Source organism: Muscardinus avellanarius (assembly GCF_963383645.1).
Source record: "Muscardinus avellanarius genome assembly, chromosome: 18".
NCBI classification, from domain to species: Eukaryota; Metazoa; Chordata; class Mammalia; order Rodentia; family Gliridae; genus Muscardinus; species Muscardinus avellanarius.
Genome location: NC_137804.1, coordinates 36347225 through 36361212, shown reverse-complemented (window position 1 = coordinate 36361212; position 13988 = coordinate 36347225). Strand labels below are relative to the sequence as shown.

The 13988-nt window shown below is 44.6% G+C and overlaps 1 protein-coding gene across 16 annotated transcripts in view; it reads left to right on the top strand.

Moving 5' to 3' along the window:
- Positions 1–12269, top strand: part of CADPS (calcium dependent secretion activator) — a gene marked incomplete at both ends in the record, with an annotated part of 501631 nt that extends 489362 nt beyond the window's left edge. For all 16 annotated transcript variants that reach the window (XM_080714889.1, XM_080714888.1, XM_080714885.1 and 13 more), the window contains 2 exons: positions 8057–8161; positions 12090–12269. In XM_080714889.1, the coding sequence (XP_080571015.1) occupies positions 8057–8161; positions 12090–12269 (285 nt within the window). The remainder of the gene's footprint in view (positions 1–8056; positions 8162–12089) is intronic.
- Positions 12270–13988: the final 1719 nt, after the last annotated feature.

Below are 13988 nucleotides of genomic sequence, written 5' to 3'. Positions count from 1 at the left end.
CTTACCAGATAAGAAATCTGAGGCTCACAGAGGTTGGAAGGAGTTTGTCAAGATTCAGATGACCCAGGAGGACTGGGTCAGGGACATTCTGTTAGCTGTGAGGTCTGAATCCACACTCCGTCTCTTGCTAGCTGCTAGTCCTTATCCTCCTGAGCCTCAGCCTCCTCATCCATAAAGTGAAACTGTGGGTGCTCAAACTCAACAACTTATTCAGATCGTCTCTCATTGCAATGACTGTCTCCCATTCACCAATAAATGAAAGCCTTTGGGAGGGTACATGGGAATGCCCGTAAGTCCCCACATACTGTGAAGCCACTTTTGAAGCCTATAAATCGTAGATTCTTTTCCACTCCAAGCCTGGGCTCTGGGGAAGACAGGTTCAACAACATTGTTCTAGCCATACATTTTTCCTTAGAGAACTTCAGAACTGAACAACTTGGTCAGAAAGATATCTCAAATTACATCTCACTACAGAACCAATCCTTTGCTTTTTTAATTTTTTAAAAATATTGAGTTGAACGTAAACGGCTTGTGCAGATTTAATGGTAAATGATTCGCTTCAAACCTGTCCACTGCTCAGTAACTGTGTGCCCTTTCTCCTCATCTGCAAAACTGGCCTGTTCATAGCATCAGCCTCTGATAAGTTCAGCTTAATGATTAAATTTTATTGTGCATGTAGTATGTTTGGGGCAAAGCCTGCACTTTTGTTGTTGTTGTTGTTGTTGTTGCAGTAATGGCCAGGGACACTGTACCTCCGAGCTACCCCCAGCCCTATTTTTTAGTGTTTTTATTTCTGAAACAGGGTCTCACTGAGTTGCAAAGGGCCTCACTAAGTAGCTGAGGCTGTCCACAAATCACGATCCTCCTGTCTCAGCCTCCCAAATGCTGGGATTACAAGCCACCACGCCTGGCTGGAGCCTGCACATTTTAAGGGAATGATATAACTAGGTAACTGTTTTTTTAACTGTGCCCACCCTTGCTTGCAGTGTGCATATATGGAATTAAGCATTAGGAATCCCATGCGAAATAGTAGTCTGTTGAAAACTACTCTCAGGAGACTCTCAAGCCTTATAGGATGGTCTGGTCTGACTGGGATTTGCATAAGTTAAGGAGATAAGTTGCCCCTGTGATATGTGCACATGAAGTATAATGAATGGACCTATCTCCTTTCAGCCTCTGTTCCTTATTCCATAGCCACTCATCTGTGAGATGTAGCTTATACAAAAACAAAGGTCCCATTAATAGGAATGTCTCGGCCAGGCATGATGACACCTGGCTTGTAATCTTAATACTTGGGAGACTGAGACAGGAGGATCACAGGTTTGAGGCTAGCCTCAGCAAGGCCCCCAGCAACTTAGTAAGACCCTGTTTCAAAATATAAAATAAAAAAGGGTTAGGGGTGTAGCTCAGAAGTAGAGTCACCTGAGTTCAAACCCCAGTAACACACACACACACGCACCTTTCAAAATGTCTCTCTAGTAGATCTAATTAATATCTAGATGTTTGGGTGAAGAATTAAGACTTACATAAATGGCAGAAGACACAACCACAGCAGCAGTCACTATAGCAACGTTCTACATTGCCGACTGAAAGATTACCCAGATCCAACCCAAATCCCCTCTTCTGTCCAGTGAAGTGTTAATTATTTATCTTTGTCTCAATCCTGAGGATAAAGTTTCCAGTGAATCCAAGGGCAAAGACTAGGGAGAGGTGGATGACCCACTGCTCAATTGCAAAATTAATGGGAGAGCTAAAAAATACAACCATGGAGAGAATATTTAATACAACTCTTTTTAAAAACTCAAAGTTAATGTTAAAAATCCACAATGAAGGAAATATCAAAATTCTAATTAGGGTCAATATTTGAGCCTGCTCTTCACAATCCAGTTTCACTGCCTCACCTTACTCGTGGTTGTAGTGAAATCTGATGCAACAAAGATGCATTTTCTGTGTCAGAATTTCTCTACATGAAGTTAGTATGTTTGCAGGCCGAATATGTGAGTGTCTGCCTGGTAATGACATATGTTTCTACTAGAAATGGATCGGGAAAATTCTTTGTGTTGCAAATCGAAAGCATGTCTGTTATGTTTCTGATAGTGATAACAGTGACTAAAATGATGTCGAATGCTTAATGTGTAACAGCATTTCCCATCAACCATCTCTTTTTATGCTCACAGTAACCCTATGAAGTAGGTACTGGCATTACCCCCAAGAGGAGGCTGAGGGTTCAAGAGGTAAGCAGTCTGCTTGAGGCAAGCAAGTAGCCAACCTAGCCTTGAAACTGTACTTATCCCCACGGGGTTTGAGAAATTGCTTGTTCATTGTCTGAATCCTTTTAAGACAAGACCTCTATTCAGAAAAATACAGTTTAAAATGTGCTTTAGGCAAAACAACTTCTGAATGAAGTAGCATTGCTAATAGCTACTCAGGTTTGGGTAAAGCTTAGACATAGAATTCCAGAGATATTCCAAAAGGAATGATTTCTCCACCATATTACTTTCTCTGGTAATTTGTTATGGTTTTCTTTCTTGTGTTTTGGTATCTCTTAGGCTGAGAGACAGAGAGAAAAAATAATTGAGAAGTGATAACAGTGGTAGTAGTGGTGATGATGATGGTGGTGATGGTGATGATGATGGTGGTGATGAAGGTGGTAGTGATGGTGGTGGTGATGATGGTGATGTTGATGGTAGTGGTGGTAGTGATGGGATGATAATGTCAGTGGTGGTGATGATGGTAGTGGTGATAATGGTTATGATAAAGGTTGTAGTGATGGTGGTGGTGATGATGATAGTTGGTGATGTGAATATTGGTAGTAATGGTGATGGTGATGGTGATGGTAGTGGTGGTGGTGGTGGTGGTAGTGATGGGATGATGATGCCAATGGTGGTGTTGATGGTACTGGTGATGGTGGTAGTGGGATGGTGATGATGATGGTGGTTGTGATGATGGTGATGATAGTAGTGATGATGAAGGTCGTAGTGATGGTTATGGTGGTGGTGGTGGTGGTGGTGGTGGTAGTGATGGGATGATGATGCCAAAGGTGGTGTTGATGGTATTGGTGATGGTGGTAGTGGGATGGTGATGATGGTGATGATAGTGGTGATGATGAAGGTGGTAGTGATGGTGATGGTAGTGGTGGTGGTGGTGGTGGTAGCGATGGGATGATGATGCCAGTGCTGGTATTGATGGTACTCGTGATGGTGGTAGTGGGATGGTGGTGATGACGGTGGTTGCAATGGAGGGGTTCATGGTAGTGGGGATACTGCTACCTGTAGATAATATTTCTTGTATCATGTGGCAGATGCCCTACTGAGTGTTTTACTACTATTATTTCATTTACTCATCAGAAAAAGCCTATAAAAGTTTGATTAATTTCCACTTCCATCAAGAAACTGAATCTCTGAAACTGTAAGTAACTTGCTCAGGTTAGCAAACTCAAACATGCGTTTGGGCCTGTGCCCTTGAGCACTATGTTGTAGAAAGTAGGAAAAAAGAATGAAATGGTTAAAGGTTTTGTATATTTTTATTGATGCACTGTAATTATACACGATAGTGAGATTCAAAATGCTTCATAAGTGTATGGAACTTCTCCCCATACATGTTAGTGAGACTGGTAATAATAACTTCATGCATGGATGGATATAACCTTGTTTGAATTCTTTCTTTCTTCAGGCCTTGTTTTTCCCCTCTCTGCCTCCCCCTCCCCAGGCCCCTGCCCCTATTTTCCTGGTCCTCATTTATTTGAAGTCGCTTTTGTTTCTTCTTCCTCTCTGGCTTCCACATATGAGGGAAGACATGACTCGTGACTTCCCGAGACGGCCGATCTCACTGAGCATAGGTTCTCTAGTTCCACCCATTTTCCTGCAAGTAGCATAATTGTGTTTTATTATAAGTGAGTAGAACTCTTTTGTGTCTGTATACCACATTTTCTCTATCTATATGGCTAAGTTTTGGGTGAGCCTTCTAGCTCCTTTTTATTTTTTTATTTTTTTGGGTGGTACTGGGGTTCCCGGAAGCCCTTCTACTTCTGGGCTACACTCCCAGACCTATTTTTACATTTTTATTTGGAAACAGGGTCTCCTAAGCCAGCGCGCGCGGCTGGCTTCGAACCTGCGCGATCCTCCTGTCTCTGCCTCCCAAGCGCGGGGATTACAAGCGTGCGCCACCACGCCCGGCTCTAGTTCCTTTTTAAAAAGAGCCCTCAGATCTAGTTGCTGCTATTGGAGAAGCTTCCGACTTTGCGAGGGCCCTGAAACCAACGGGCCATGGCTGTGACGGGCACCCTTTTGGGTTCCAAGTAGAAAACATTCACAGAATCCTCCCCAGGGACATATTTTAAAGGAACCCAGGCTTCTGGAGAGTTTATTTCTCTATCAGTTTTTAAAGGTTAAAATAACCTTAGGAGGTTCCAAATGGATACACCTGAATTCAGGGGAGGCAGCCAAGGAGTCTGGGTCATACTTAAATACTTAGTACATATAACCAGCTCTCAATTCTTATTTCTACAAATTTATAGAACATTTTACCAAAAACGTAGTGCCCAGGTGTTAGGAGAGCTCCAGAAAAGGCGTATCTGAACCAAAGACAAAACAAAATGGGGCGAACTTAAAATGTTTTATGAATTTCATCTTTCAAAGAATCATAACAAATCTGCTGCATTAGCATTAATCTCAAATAAAGCAAACCTGATTAATAAGCACTGGAAGAGGAAGAGCAGGAATGGTGCAGACGCCCAGGCACGTGCCGATAAATGTTGAGTGATTAGCTGGGCCAGTACTTGGGAGACTGAGACGGGAGGATGGCAGGTTTGAGGCCAGCGCATGGCAACATAGCAAGAACCTGTTTCAAAGTTTCAAAATAAAAAATAAAAACAGGCTGAGGGTGAGCTCAGAGGTAGAATGCCCCTGGATTCAATCCCTAGTGCCCTCTACACACACACACACACACACACACACACACACACACACACTTAATGACTGGTGTTCTGGGAGCAAAAAACAGTCCTAGTTTGTGGCATTCGCCAGTTTTTGTGGTGTCAAGACCTCCGCGCTGGCCTGCTCTGGCGATCCATGTGAGGTCGTGTGAATGCAGAGCTGGGAGAGATGGACCATCTCAGCTCTCATGACCAGCGCAGGACCATATCCACTCAGGGGCTAGTGATGGCAGACAACTTGCTAATTCAGCCCAGTGGCCATCCTGGAGAAAGGCCACTTCTGGGGTTAACTCACTGTGTGTCTTTGGGCAAGTCCCTTCACCTCTCTGGGCCTTGGTTTCCACCTCTCCAAAGGATAATGGGGACGATCCCTTTCACCTCTGACATTTTAAAGTTCTAGAGGCGGTGCCTCCTGCTTCTCCGACATCCAAATGCCTTTAAGCGCCTTTCTGGAAAAACCAAGTTAGCTCTGTGCTGTATCCAAAAGCGCCTCCAATTTCATCTACTGAGCATAAGGTTTGGAAAGGAGTAACTGACTCCCTTTTGCCTCTTTAAATGTGCAGCCAATGGGGCATCATCCATTTTTTACACTTTTTTTGCTAGATGTGAGATCCAGGAGGAGAAGCATGGATGTTCCAGGGCTTTCTTGTCTCCTGGGGTGGGGATCTACGTGTGATGTGCTGATCCCCTGGCGCATGCCTCTCCTCCCTCTCTACCCCTTTCGGCAGCAAAGCAGGACTACTGATATATGCTACCTTTTTATTTGTATTTTTATTTATTTATTACTATATTAAAGCCATTTTTGAGAGTGAGAACTGTCGACATAAAATGGAAGAGTGGGGGTGCGATATATATATATATATATATTCCCTCCCTGAAAGGTGGCACATCTCTCAGCAAAGAGAAAAAGGCATGTTGTACACGGCCTGCTGGCAGTAACGCCGGCCAACGCTGCTTTGCCTGTTGTCGCAGCCAAAGCAAAATGCCACCTCTGCCTAGAAGCCAGAGTGCCACACTCTTCTTTTGTGTCCCAGAGATATACGCATCAGGAGGTCCTGGGCTTGGAGGTCTGGCCAGGAGGTGGCCGCAGCTGCCTGAAGGTCAAGCAAGACAGCTTTCAGGAGGCCCAGGACAAAGGGAGGTTGTTCACGGCTCTCAAAATCCGCTTTTGAGCCCTCGGACTGCGCGTCAGATCCAGCCAGGAAATGTGAAGTTGAGGTTCTGAGAGAGACAGGAGGATCCCCCAGTTGCAGAGCGTGAGGTGAGGCTGCGCAGACGCGCGAGGCCCAGGGACCGTCTCTCTCGCTGGACTTCTGCTGAGCCGCCGCAGACGCCACAGCAGCACATGTTCCAGAATTCCAAGGCAGGAGGTGCCCCGAACCTTTCCCCACCACCAGACACTACCAAAGGAGTTTCAGGCAAATATTCTCACCCCTAGAGGGGAAAACCTGTCCCTGCCTGACGTGAATTGACCCTGGCAATCACTCTCCTCCCATCCCCCCCACCCCGCCCCGTGCACATCTCAAGAAAGAAAGAAAGAAAAAATTCCCCAACCCCCTCACCCCTCCTGCTCCCTAGGGAGGGACAGAAGGTTCCTGAAACTAACAGTTTCGCCTCCATGATCTTTAAAAGAGCAGGAGCTGGCTGTCAGGCTGCAGCGCTGCCTGCACGGGGGTAGTGTGGTCTCTGCGGTGGCGGCTGGGCTCCAAGGAGAGCCTGGGTTGGCTCTGAGGAGGCAGGAGCCTAGATAGGAGAGATCGCAAAGAAGGCCTCGTGCGCCATGGCTGAGACGATGTCGCTTCTTGCAAGGTGAAACTTGGCACTCCTACCTTGCAAGTAAAAACCCAAATTAATTTTTTTTTTTTTAGAGAAATTAAGTCAGAAACAAGGCTTCGGAAAAACTGTGAGTGTTAGGCATAAACTGATTTTGGATGATCTTTAGGTGAGAAAGGGTGGAGTTACCATCGGAAACATGTTTTTATTTATGCTTTACGAATCCCCACTGGTACGCGATGTGTGTGCGCGTGAGTGTGCGTGTGAGTATCGGTTAGCATGGAAGTATGCGTCATCCCAATTTCTCCAACCACCCTCTTTTTCCCTCTTGATTCTTTTCCGTACACAGTTCATATAGATGCCCCATAAATAAATACATAGGTCCGTCCACACCTTTTCATTTTATTTGTAAATTGTTTGATATAAGCGGCAGAGCGTAATGAAACCTGGTGAAGTTGAAAAGATTAGATTTTTTTTTCATCCTGACACTTCATAACACTGTTCATATGTCTCCGAGTGAGATTTATGAATATATGAGCAGTATTGCAAAATTATACTGTACCAGAGACTTCCTGCTCCGCAGGGGTGGCAGTCTACAGTGACACAGCTTCAAGCATTTTTCACAGACAAGAAGAAAAATTTAACCCCCTTAAGGGGAAGTATGATTTCAACAGCTTGAAATGAGCTCATTTGTAGATGGGTTTTCCCCCCCTTCTCATCTTCCATAATTTTTTGGTGTTAATATTAAAACAGATTGCAGAGCCAATGTAAGGGCACAGAAGCTGCCCACGTAGAGTTTGGCCCTTAAAGAGAAATCCTCACTCATTGTCTTCAGCAGGAACACCCCAATCAGGTAAACGAAGGTAAAGGGCCCCTCCATTGGGAATGTCTCAGTACTGTACTTAGCAGACAAGGGTCAAGGCTTCCCGAAAGGTAAGTGGCGTGCACGGATCTCAGTTATCAGTGGAGAAACCCCCATCTATTTCTGAACACCAGAGACAATGGTGTTAAGAACCCAGCAATGCCTTGACTGTCGGTTGAGTGAAATTAACCAATTAAAATGAGAATCAGAAGAATGAATGATGGGCGCTAGAAAAGAACTGTATAGGAACTGTATAGGAAAGAGGAGTCCTGCGTTAGGTTCCAAGTTCTCCCCACTCTCACTTAGGCCGACCTGTTACTCATGGCTTTATGGAAATAAATGGTCATGATCTCTGTGCTCCCAGAATCCTCTTTAACCATTTTGCTTCCTCCTGAAACACAGCAGGGTGCTCAGGCGTGGTTGGTCCCCTCTCTGCCCTGTAAACACTCCACGATGCACTGGCTGGAGAACTTTTGTCTCTTTTTCAGCAATGGTACAACAGCTCCATGAATGTTATCTGCACCTGGTTGACGGACCGGATGGACCTCCAGCTTCACATCTATCAGTTGAAAACACTAATTAGGATGGTAAAGGTAAAAGAAAAAGAAATTCTTCTTCTCTGCAATTAGTTTACTGAAATACATCCCACTGTATTTAAGGAGCTGCAGAACTTCCTTAAACACAAAGGATATCTGTGTACACATACAACAACATGGTTTCTAAAACAGAATCTCCTATGAGAAAAACCTAGGAAATCGCTTTATTGTGTCTGGTTCATTTCCTACTCAGGCATCAAAAGAAACTAACAGAAAAGGAACTGTATATCTTTATCCAGATAGGATAAATACTTTATGTATTTGCCATGTAAAAATACTGCAGAGGCCACCTCCCTGGTGTCCGACTCACAGGAGCTGGCTTTGGGTGCTATTATAATCACATAAATTGCCAACTTTGCTTCTGCTTTAATTAAATAAAATTTTGCCACAATTAATTTGATGGAAATATTTACCTCCAGCTATTTCTAAATATGTCCTGTGATCATTACCGGAATGCAAATCAATATTGTTCTCGTTAATTGCAGTAGTTTTTCTTACAATGCGTGTATACAATCAAACGTAAAGGATCACAAAGGTGAGATAACATACCCTCAAAGTAGCTTCCCCCCTCCCCGTTCTTGTACATATGCCTTGGACTAATGATAATTATTTCAGCGTGAAATCTCAGTGGTTTACATGAAATAATAAGATCACAGAAGGGGGTAAATACGGTTTTGATCATTTCGGTTTCTATTTGATGCTTCACCGTAGAAGGTTTTATAACATCCATGTGCAAAACTCACGTTCAAAGCACTGAGTCACCTTTAAAACCTAGTTACAGTCCACGTAGCTGCATTTCTTATCTTAACGATTTGCCCAAAGTCTCCCCACACTCACCCCCACCCTGTTTCTTGGTCTTGTTTGGCTTAGCAGCGACCCCCAAAGGTGCTCATCTACCCCAGTGCTGACTTACAACCAATTACTGTTTCGTTGTGTGTAATTAAGGGGAGTTATTGTCATCCTCATCTGATCTCACAAAGCGTCTGGTAGGAAAGGTTATGAGCAGCAGTGTGCTGCAGCTCTTAAAAAAAGAAGCTCACGCACTCCAACTCTGGACCCAGGGTAATTTCCTATTCTGTTACTTCATGTCCTTAAGTCGAGTTCACGAACCACTTGAATCCATTTGCTGGGTATGAATACACTTTGGAAGGGAAGGAGGAATTTTCTGTTTGACCTTTATTGGACAAACCTGAAAAGAGGGCTTATTTTAATGTATTTAAATTATCATCCCGTAACCAATATTTGTAGATCTATAGTGAGAATTAGCAACATTTGGGGGGTTTTAGCAATATTTTTATTAAGAAAATATATGTATGTATATATATATGTATGTATGTATGTATGTCAGTCAGAGGTAGGTTTAATTTTCACTGCCTGCCACACACACACACACACACACACACATACACACACACACACTCCAAAGACAAGCAAATATCACTGCCAGAGGAATCCCTTCACTTTCATCAAACCTGGGCCCAGGTTCTTAACAGAAGCCATGATAGGGGTAGGAAGGAGAATCCACCACCCCCACACCACGCCCATGACCAAGGAGACCTAGGGCTCCTTCTCCAGGGCAAATTTACAAGGCTCTCGACTTTCCTTCCTCAACAGACACTCAGCTTATTCATCCAATCATTCATTACTCAGCAATCGTGTATTTATTCCTCCGACACTGGGTAAAGATCAGGTGAGCTTCTCCTTGTGTATTACCAGATGGAGGATGCAGAAATAAGTGAGCGTGGCCCCTGCCCTGACTTACAACACAGTCGGGGAGCTCACTGCTCTGGAATCCAATGAAGAAGACTCAAGCTCTTCCGCCTTCCTTTCTCCCATCTATTCTGGCAATAATTATGCTATTCTAAGTGGCCATTGAACAAATGATCAAAAAGACCCCAAATTCCAGTTCATTAGCTGGCTGTCTGGTCTGCACCATGCCAGGCACTGACTCTGTCTCCTGCCTTTCCTGGTCCTGTCAAAGACAGTTCAGGCACCTACCTGGCTTTTTCCTCCCCCTCAGAAAGCCTGCAGCCTAACTGGGTGTGATGGCACACACCTGTCATCCCAGTACTTGGGCGTCTGAGACAAGAGGATTGCAGGTTCTAGACCAACCTCAGCTACTTAGTGAGACGCTCAGCAACTTAGCAAGACCCAAAATTTAAAAAAAAAAAAAAAATTGAAAGGGCTAGGATATGACTCAGAAGCAGAATGCCCCTGGGTTCAATCCTTGGTGAAAGAAAACAGGAAAGGAAAGAAATATGGCCGTTTTACCCCTAATCTTACATTATTGGGCTTCACAACGCAAACTTTATTTACCCATCAACTCTACAGGCATTACAACACCTTCAAAGTAAGTTCACTTTGTGATTGTTAACACTATGATTGTAAGACAGACTATTAAAGCATGTAAATAATGAGCCGGATGTGGTGGTGCTTGCCTGTAATCCCAGTGCTTAGAAGGCTGAGACAGAAGGGTCACAGGTTTAAGGCCAACCTGCAGTAACTTAGCAAGACCTTGTTTCTACATAAAAAAATAAAATAGGGCTGGGAGTATAGCTCAGAAGTAGCCCTGGATTCAATCCCCCAGTACCACCAAAAAAAAAAAAAAAAGGAAGAAAGGGAGAAAGAAAGCGGGGGAGAGACTGGTCTGAAATACATTAACACTCCTTCTCTTGCCCCTTTAGCAAGTTTCCTATATTTGCAGGAGAAGCACACAGCAGAATCAATAGTTGGAACAATATACAGAAGGATTGTAGTTAAAAAGAAGCCTTAAAAAAAAATCTGAATTAGACAACAGCCAGATGCTTCTGGTCATGTTCAATTAACACTAAGGGATTTCTAGAAATCAGTGCTTCGGATACCTAAGGAAATCCGAGAGAAATTGCCTGGAGGGACAAAGAAAGAACTTGTGCGACAGTAATCCCAAGCCATTGTTTTTGAAAAAGAGCCAAATTTCTTCCCTGAGAGCATAAAGTTGCGAACGGAATGGATGCGGCTCTTTCCCAAGGAGATGAGAAACGAACGAGGCACATGCCGGCGACATATTGATGAGGCATTAGCGCTCTGTCTCTCCCATAATTGTTGCTGCCTGTAATAGGTTTCATATACCAATATACATATGTCTATCTCGTGGATGAGATGGAGGGATATGGCTCATGCAATTAGAAGGCTCACAAATCCTAAAGACCAGACTGCAACTGAAATCACAAAATACCATAATCGCTGGCTCCATTATTTCTGGGCTGTAGCCCCTTACACTGTCAGTTGTATCATTTTACACTAACCTAAGAGAAAGATCCAGACCCAAAAAAAAAAAAAAAAGAACCCAAACAATTATGGAACATTTCCCTTTATGGAACTGAACAAACACAAGCTTATGTTCTTTGCTTTGTCTCATCTAATACAGTTTATCCTGTCACAATTTCTCATTTTCTGTCATCCAGTGAATCTCAGTTTTTGGTACAAGTGCAATCTGAGCGTAGTGGCTCTTTACTAGACGATGCATTCGGAGTGACACTTAGCTAGCCAGGCACGGTGGCGCACGCCTGGAATCCCGGTACTTGGGAGGCAGAGACAGGCGTGCAGGCTCAAAGCCAGCCTAGGCAACTTAGTAAGGCCCTTGGCAACTTAGCGAGACCCTGTTGCAAAGTTAAAATAAATAGATAGATAGATAGGTAGATAGATAGATAGATAGATAGATAGATAGATAGATAGATAGATAGATAGATAGATAGGGCTGGGTGGAGCTCAGGTAGAGCAGCCAAGGGTTTAATCCCTGATACCAAACACACACAGATAACACTAGATCCCACACAGTGACGCTTAGCTGAAGGCTCCGGCTCTCACACCTGTGCCTGCTTTGCACCCTCAGCCTCCCGCCTCAGAGATGAGACCTTCCTTATCACTTTACCTTTTCCCTCCTTAGAAAACGTACAGAGATTTCCGATTGCAAGGCGTCCTGGATTCCACCCTGAACAGCAAGACCTACGAGACCATCCGGAACCGGCTCACCGTGGAGGAAGCCACAGCCTCGGTGAGCGAAGGTGGAGCCCTGCAGGGCATCAGCATGAAGGACAGCGACGAGGAGGATGAAGAGGACGACTAGAACCCGGCCCTGCTGCCCCCGGACGCCGAGTCCTGTAACCAATGCATGTCCTTAGTCTGTTAGCTAACCCCACTAGGAGATCTGTCAACGACCATGCCCATGAGATGTTTACCAATACGATTGCCATTTTATCTCTTGGTACTCAGATTAGCAAATGACTCTCAGATCCATCCATTTCCTTATTTCCGGGTCTCTATGTTTTCAAGCAATATGGAGCGCGCCATTCTTTCATTACCTAAGTTCCTGGAGAATTCACTGTCCAACTGCTAGGCTAGTTCGTGTTCTCAGCAAAGGGAACCGAACTCAGTCACCTATTCAGTCAGTGCACCTGAGGGCGAGCGCGCCGAGTACCGTCCCTTCTTCGTTCTGTGTGTGTGGGTGCCAGGTATTTAAACAAGTACATAAATAATTTAATTAAGCACATAGATCTGCTTTCTTTTCTGTCTTTTTGTTTGGTTTTTGTTCTCTTCAAGCCAAAGGCGAGGCGATAGTGGTCACCTTTGGGTTCTTTCTGTTCCCCTATAACTAAAATATACGGACCCCTTGCATCCTTATCACCCCATCCTTCCATTTATCTATATAGTGAGCTATGAAAGACTACACCCCAGTGGCTGGATCCTCTTCGTTGCCACGGGCCAGGGGCACTCCTTCACCGCAGAGGGGCAAGCGCGGTTCAGAGCCACAATCATCTGCCCAAGTTTATCCTATTGAATGTTACATTTTACTCTTATGTTTCGATAACTGTGTCTGTTAAAAAAAAAAACACACCCTGAATATTTAAATTACAACCCTAGACTCTGAATGTGTTTGTAATAAGATGTGTTATTTCCTTCAGTAGACTGTGACCATCACTTACATTATCCCGTCCGCGCTGTGTTCAAACCCGTCGTGCGCCCGCGTTCTGACCTGTGGCGGCAGCCCTGGCGCCGCAGAGCCCTTCCTTCTGTGTAAAGTAGTGGATCCATCTTGCTTTTGCCTTATCTACAGCCTACAGTTATAAGAGTGTGGAGAACTGTGGCTTCTCAATAAATAACCGTTCAAATGTCCTACGAATACACATCCGCGTCCGTCTTCCTCCTCCTTCGAAAGCCAGAACTGGAGCGCATCGGAAGCGGGAAAGGGGAGGGAAGAGGTGATTCTCTAGAGTGTCCTTGACACAGCTCGAGTGGGTTGTTTTCAAACGCCCGTGGTTCTCCAGGAGAGCCCGCCTGGCAGTCCATTAATTCAGACTCCACTAATTCAGGCTCTGTGGGCATTTGGACATGTTGGGCAGACTCTGCTTGTATTATAGGATAAATAAGGGTTTGCTGAGCAAGTGAGTGCTGTAAACGAGAGAGTGTTTCTCCTGTACGAGGAGAAGGCCAACAAACTGTTTTCAGGCACCACTTTAACAGCAGTGTTTGCATTCAAACAAAGTGTGTGCCAATTATATATGATTCTTATATATTTGTTAAAGCATTTTACAAGATTCCTCCAAGATGTGGAGTACTCCTCCACTCTCCAGCCCCTGCCAGCCCTGTAATCACCTGGGCCTGAAGGAAACTGAACGCGCACAGCCTCCTTTGCTTCTTGGTAGCTGTTCTGCACCGGGTTGACCTTTCCTGGGGGCTGTCTGGGACTTTAAGGAAATGTCTGCTCTGCCAAGAGGACCAGGTAGAACTGTGACCAGTTGCTCTCCGAGAAGCACCCTCCCTCCAGGCAGCACATCCCATTCTGTGT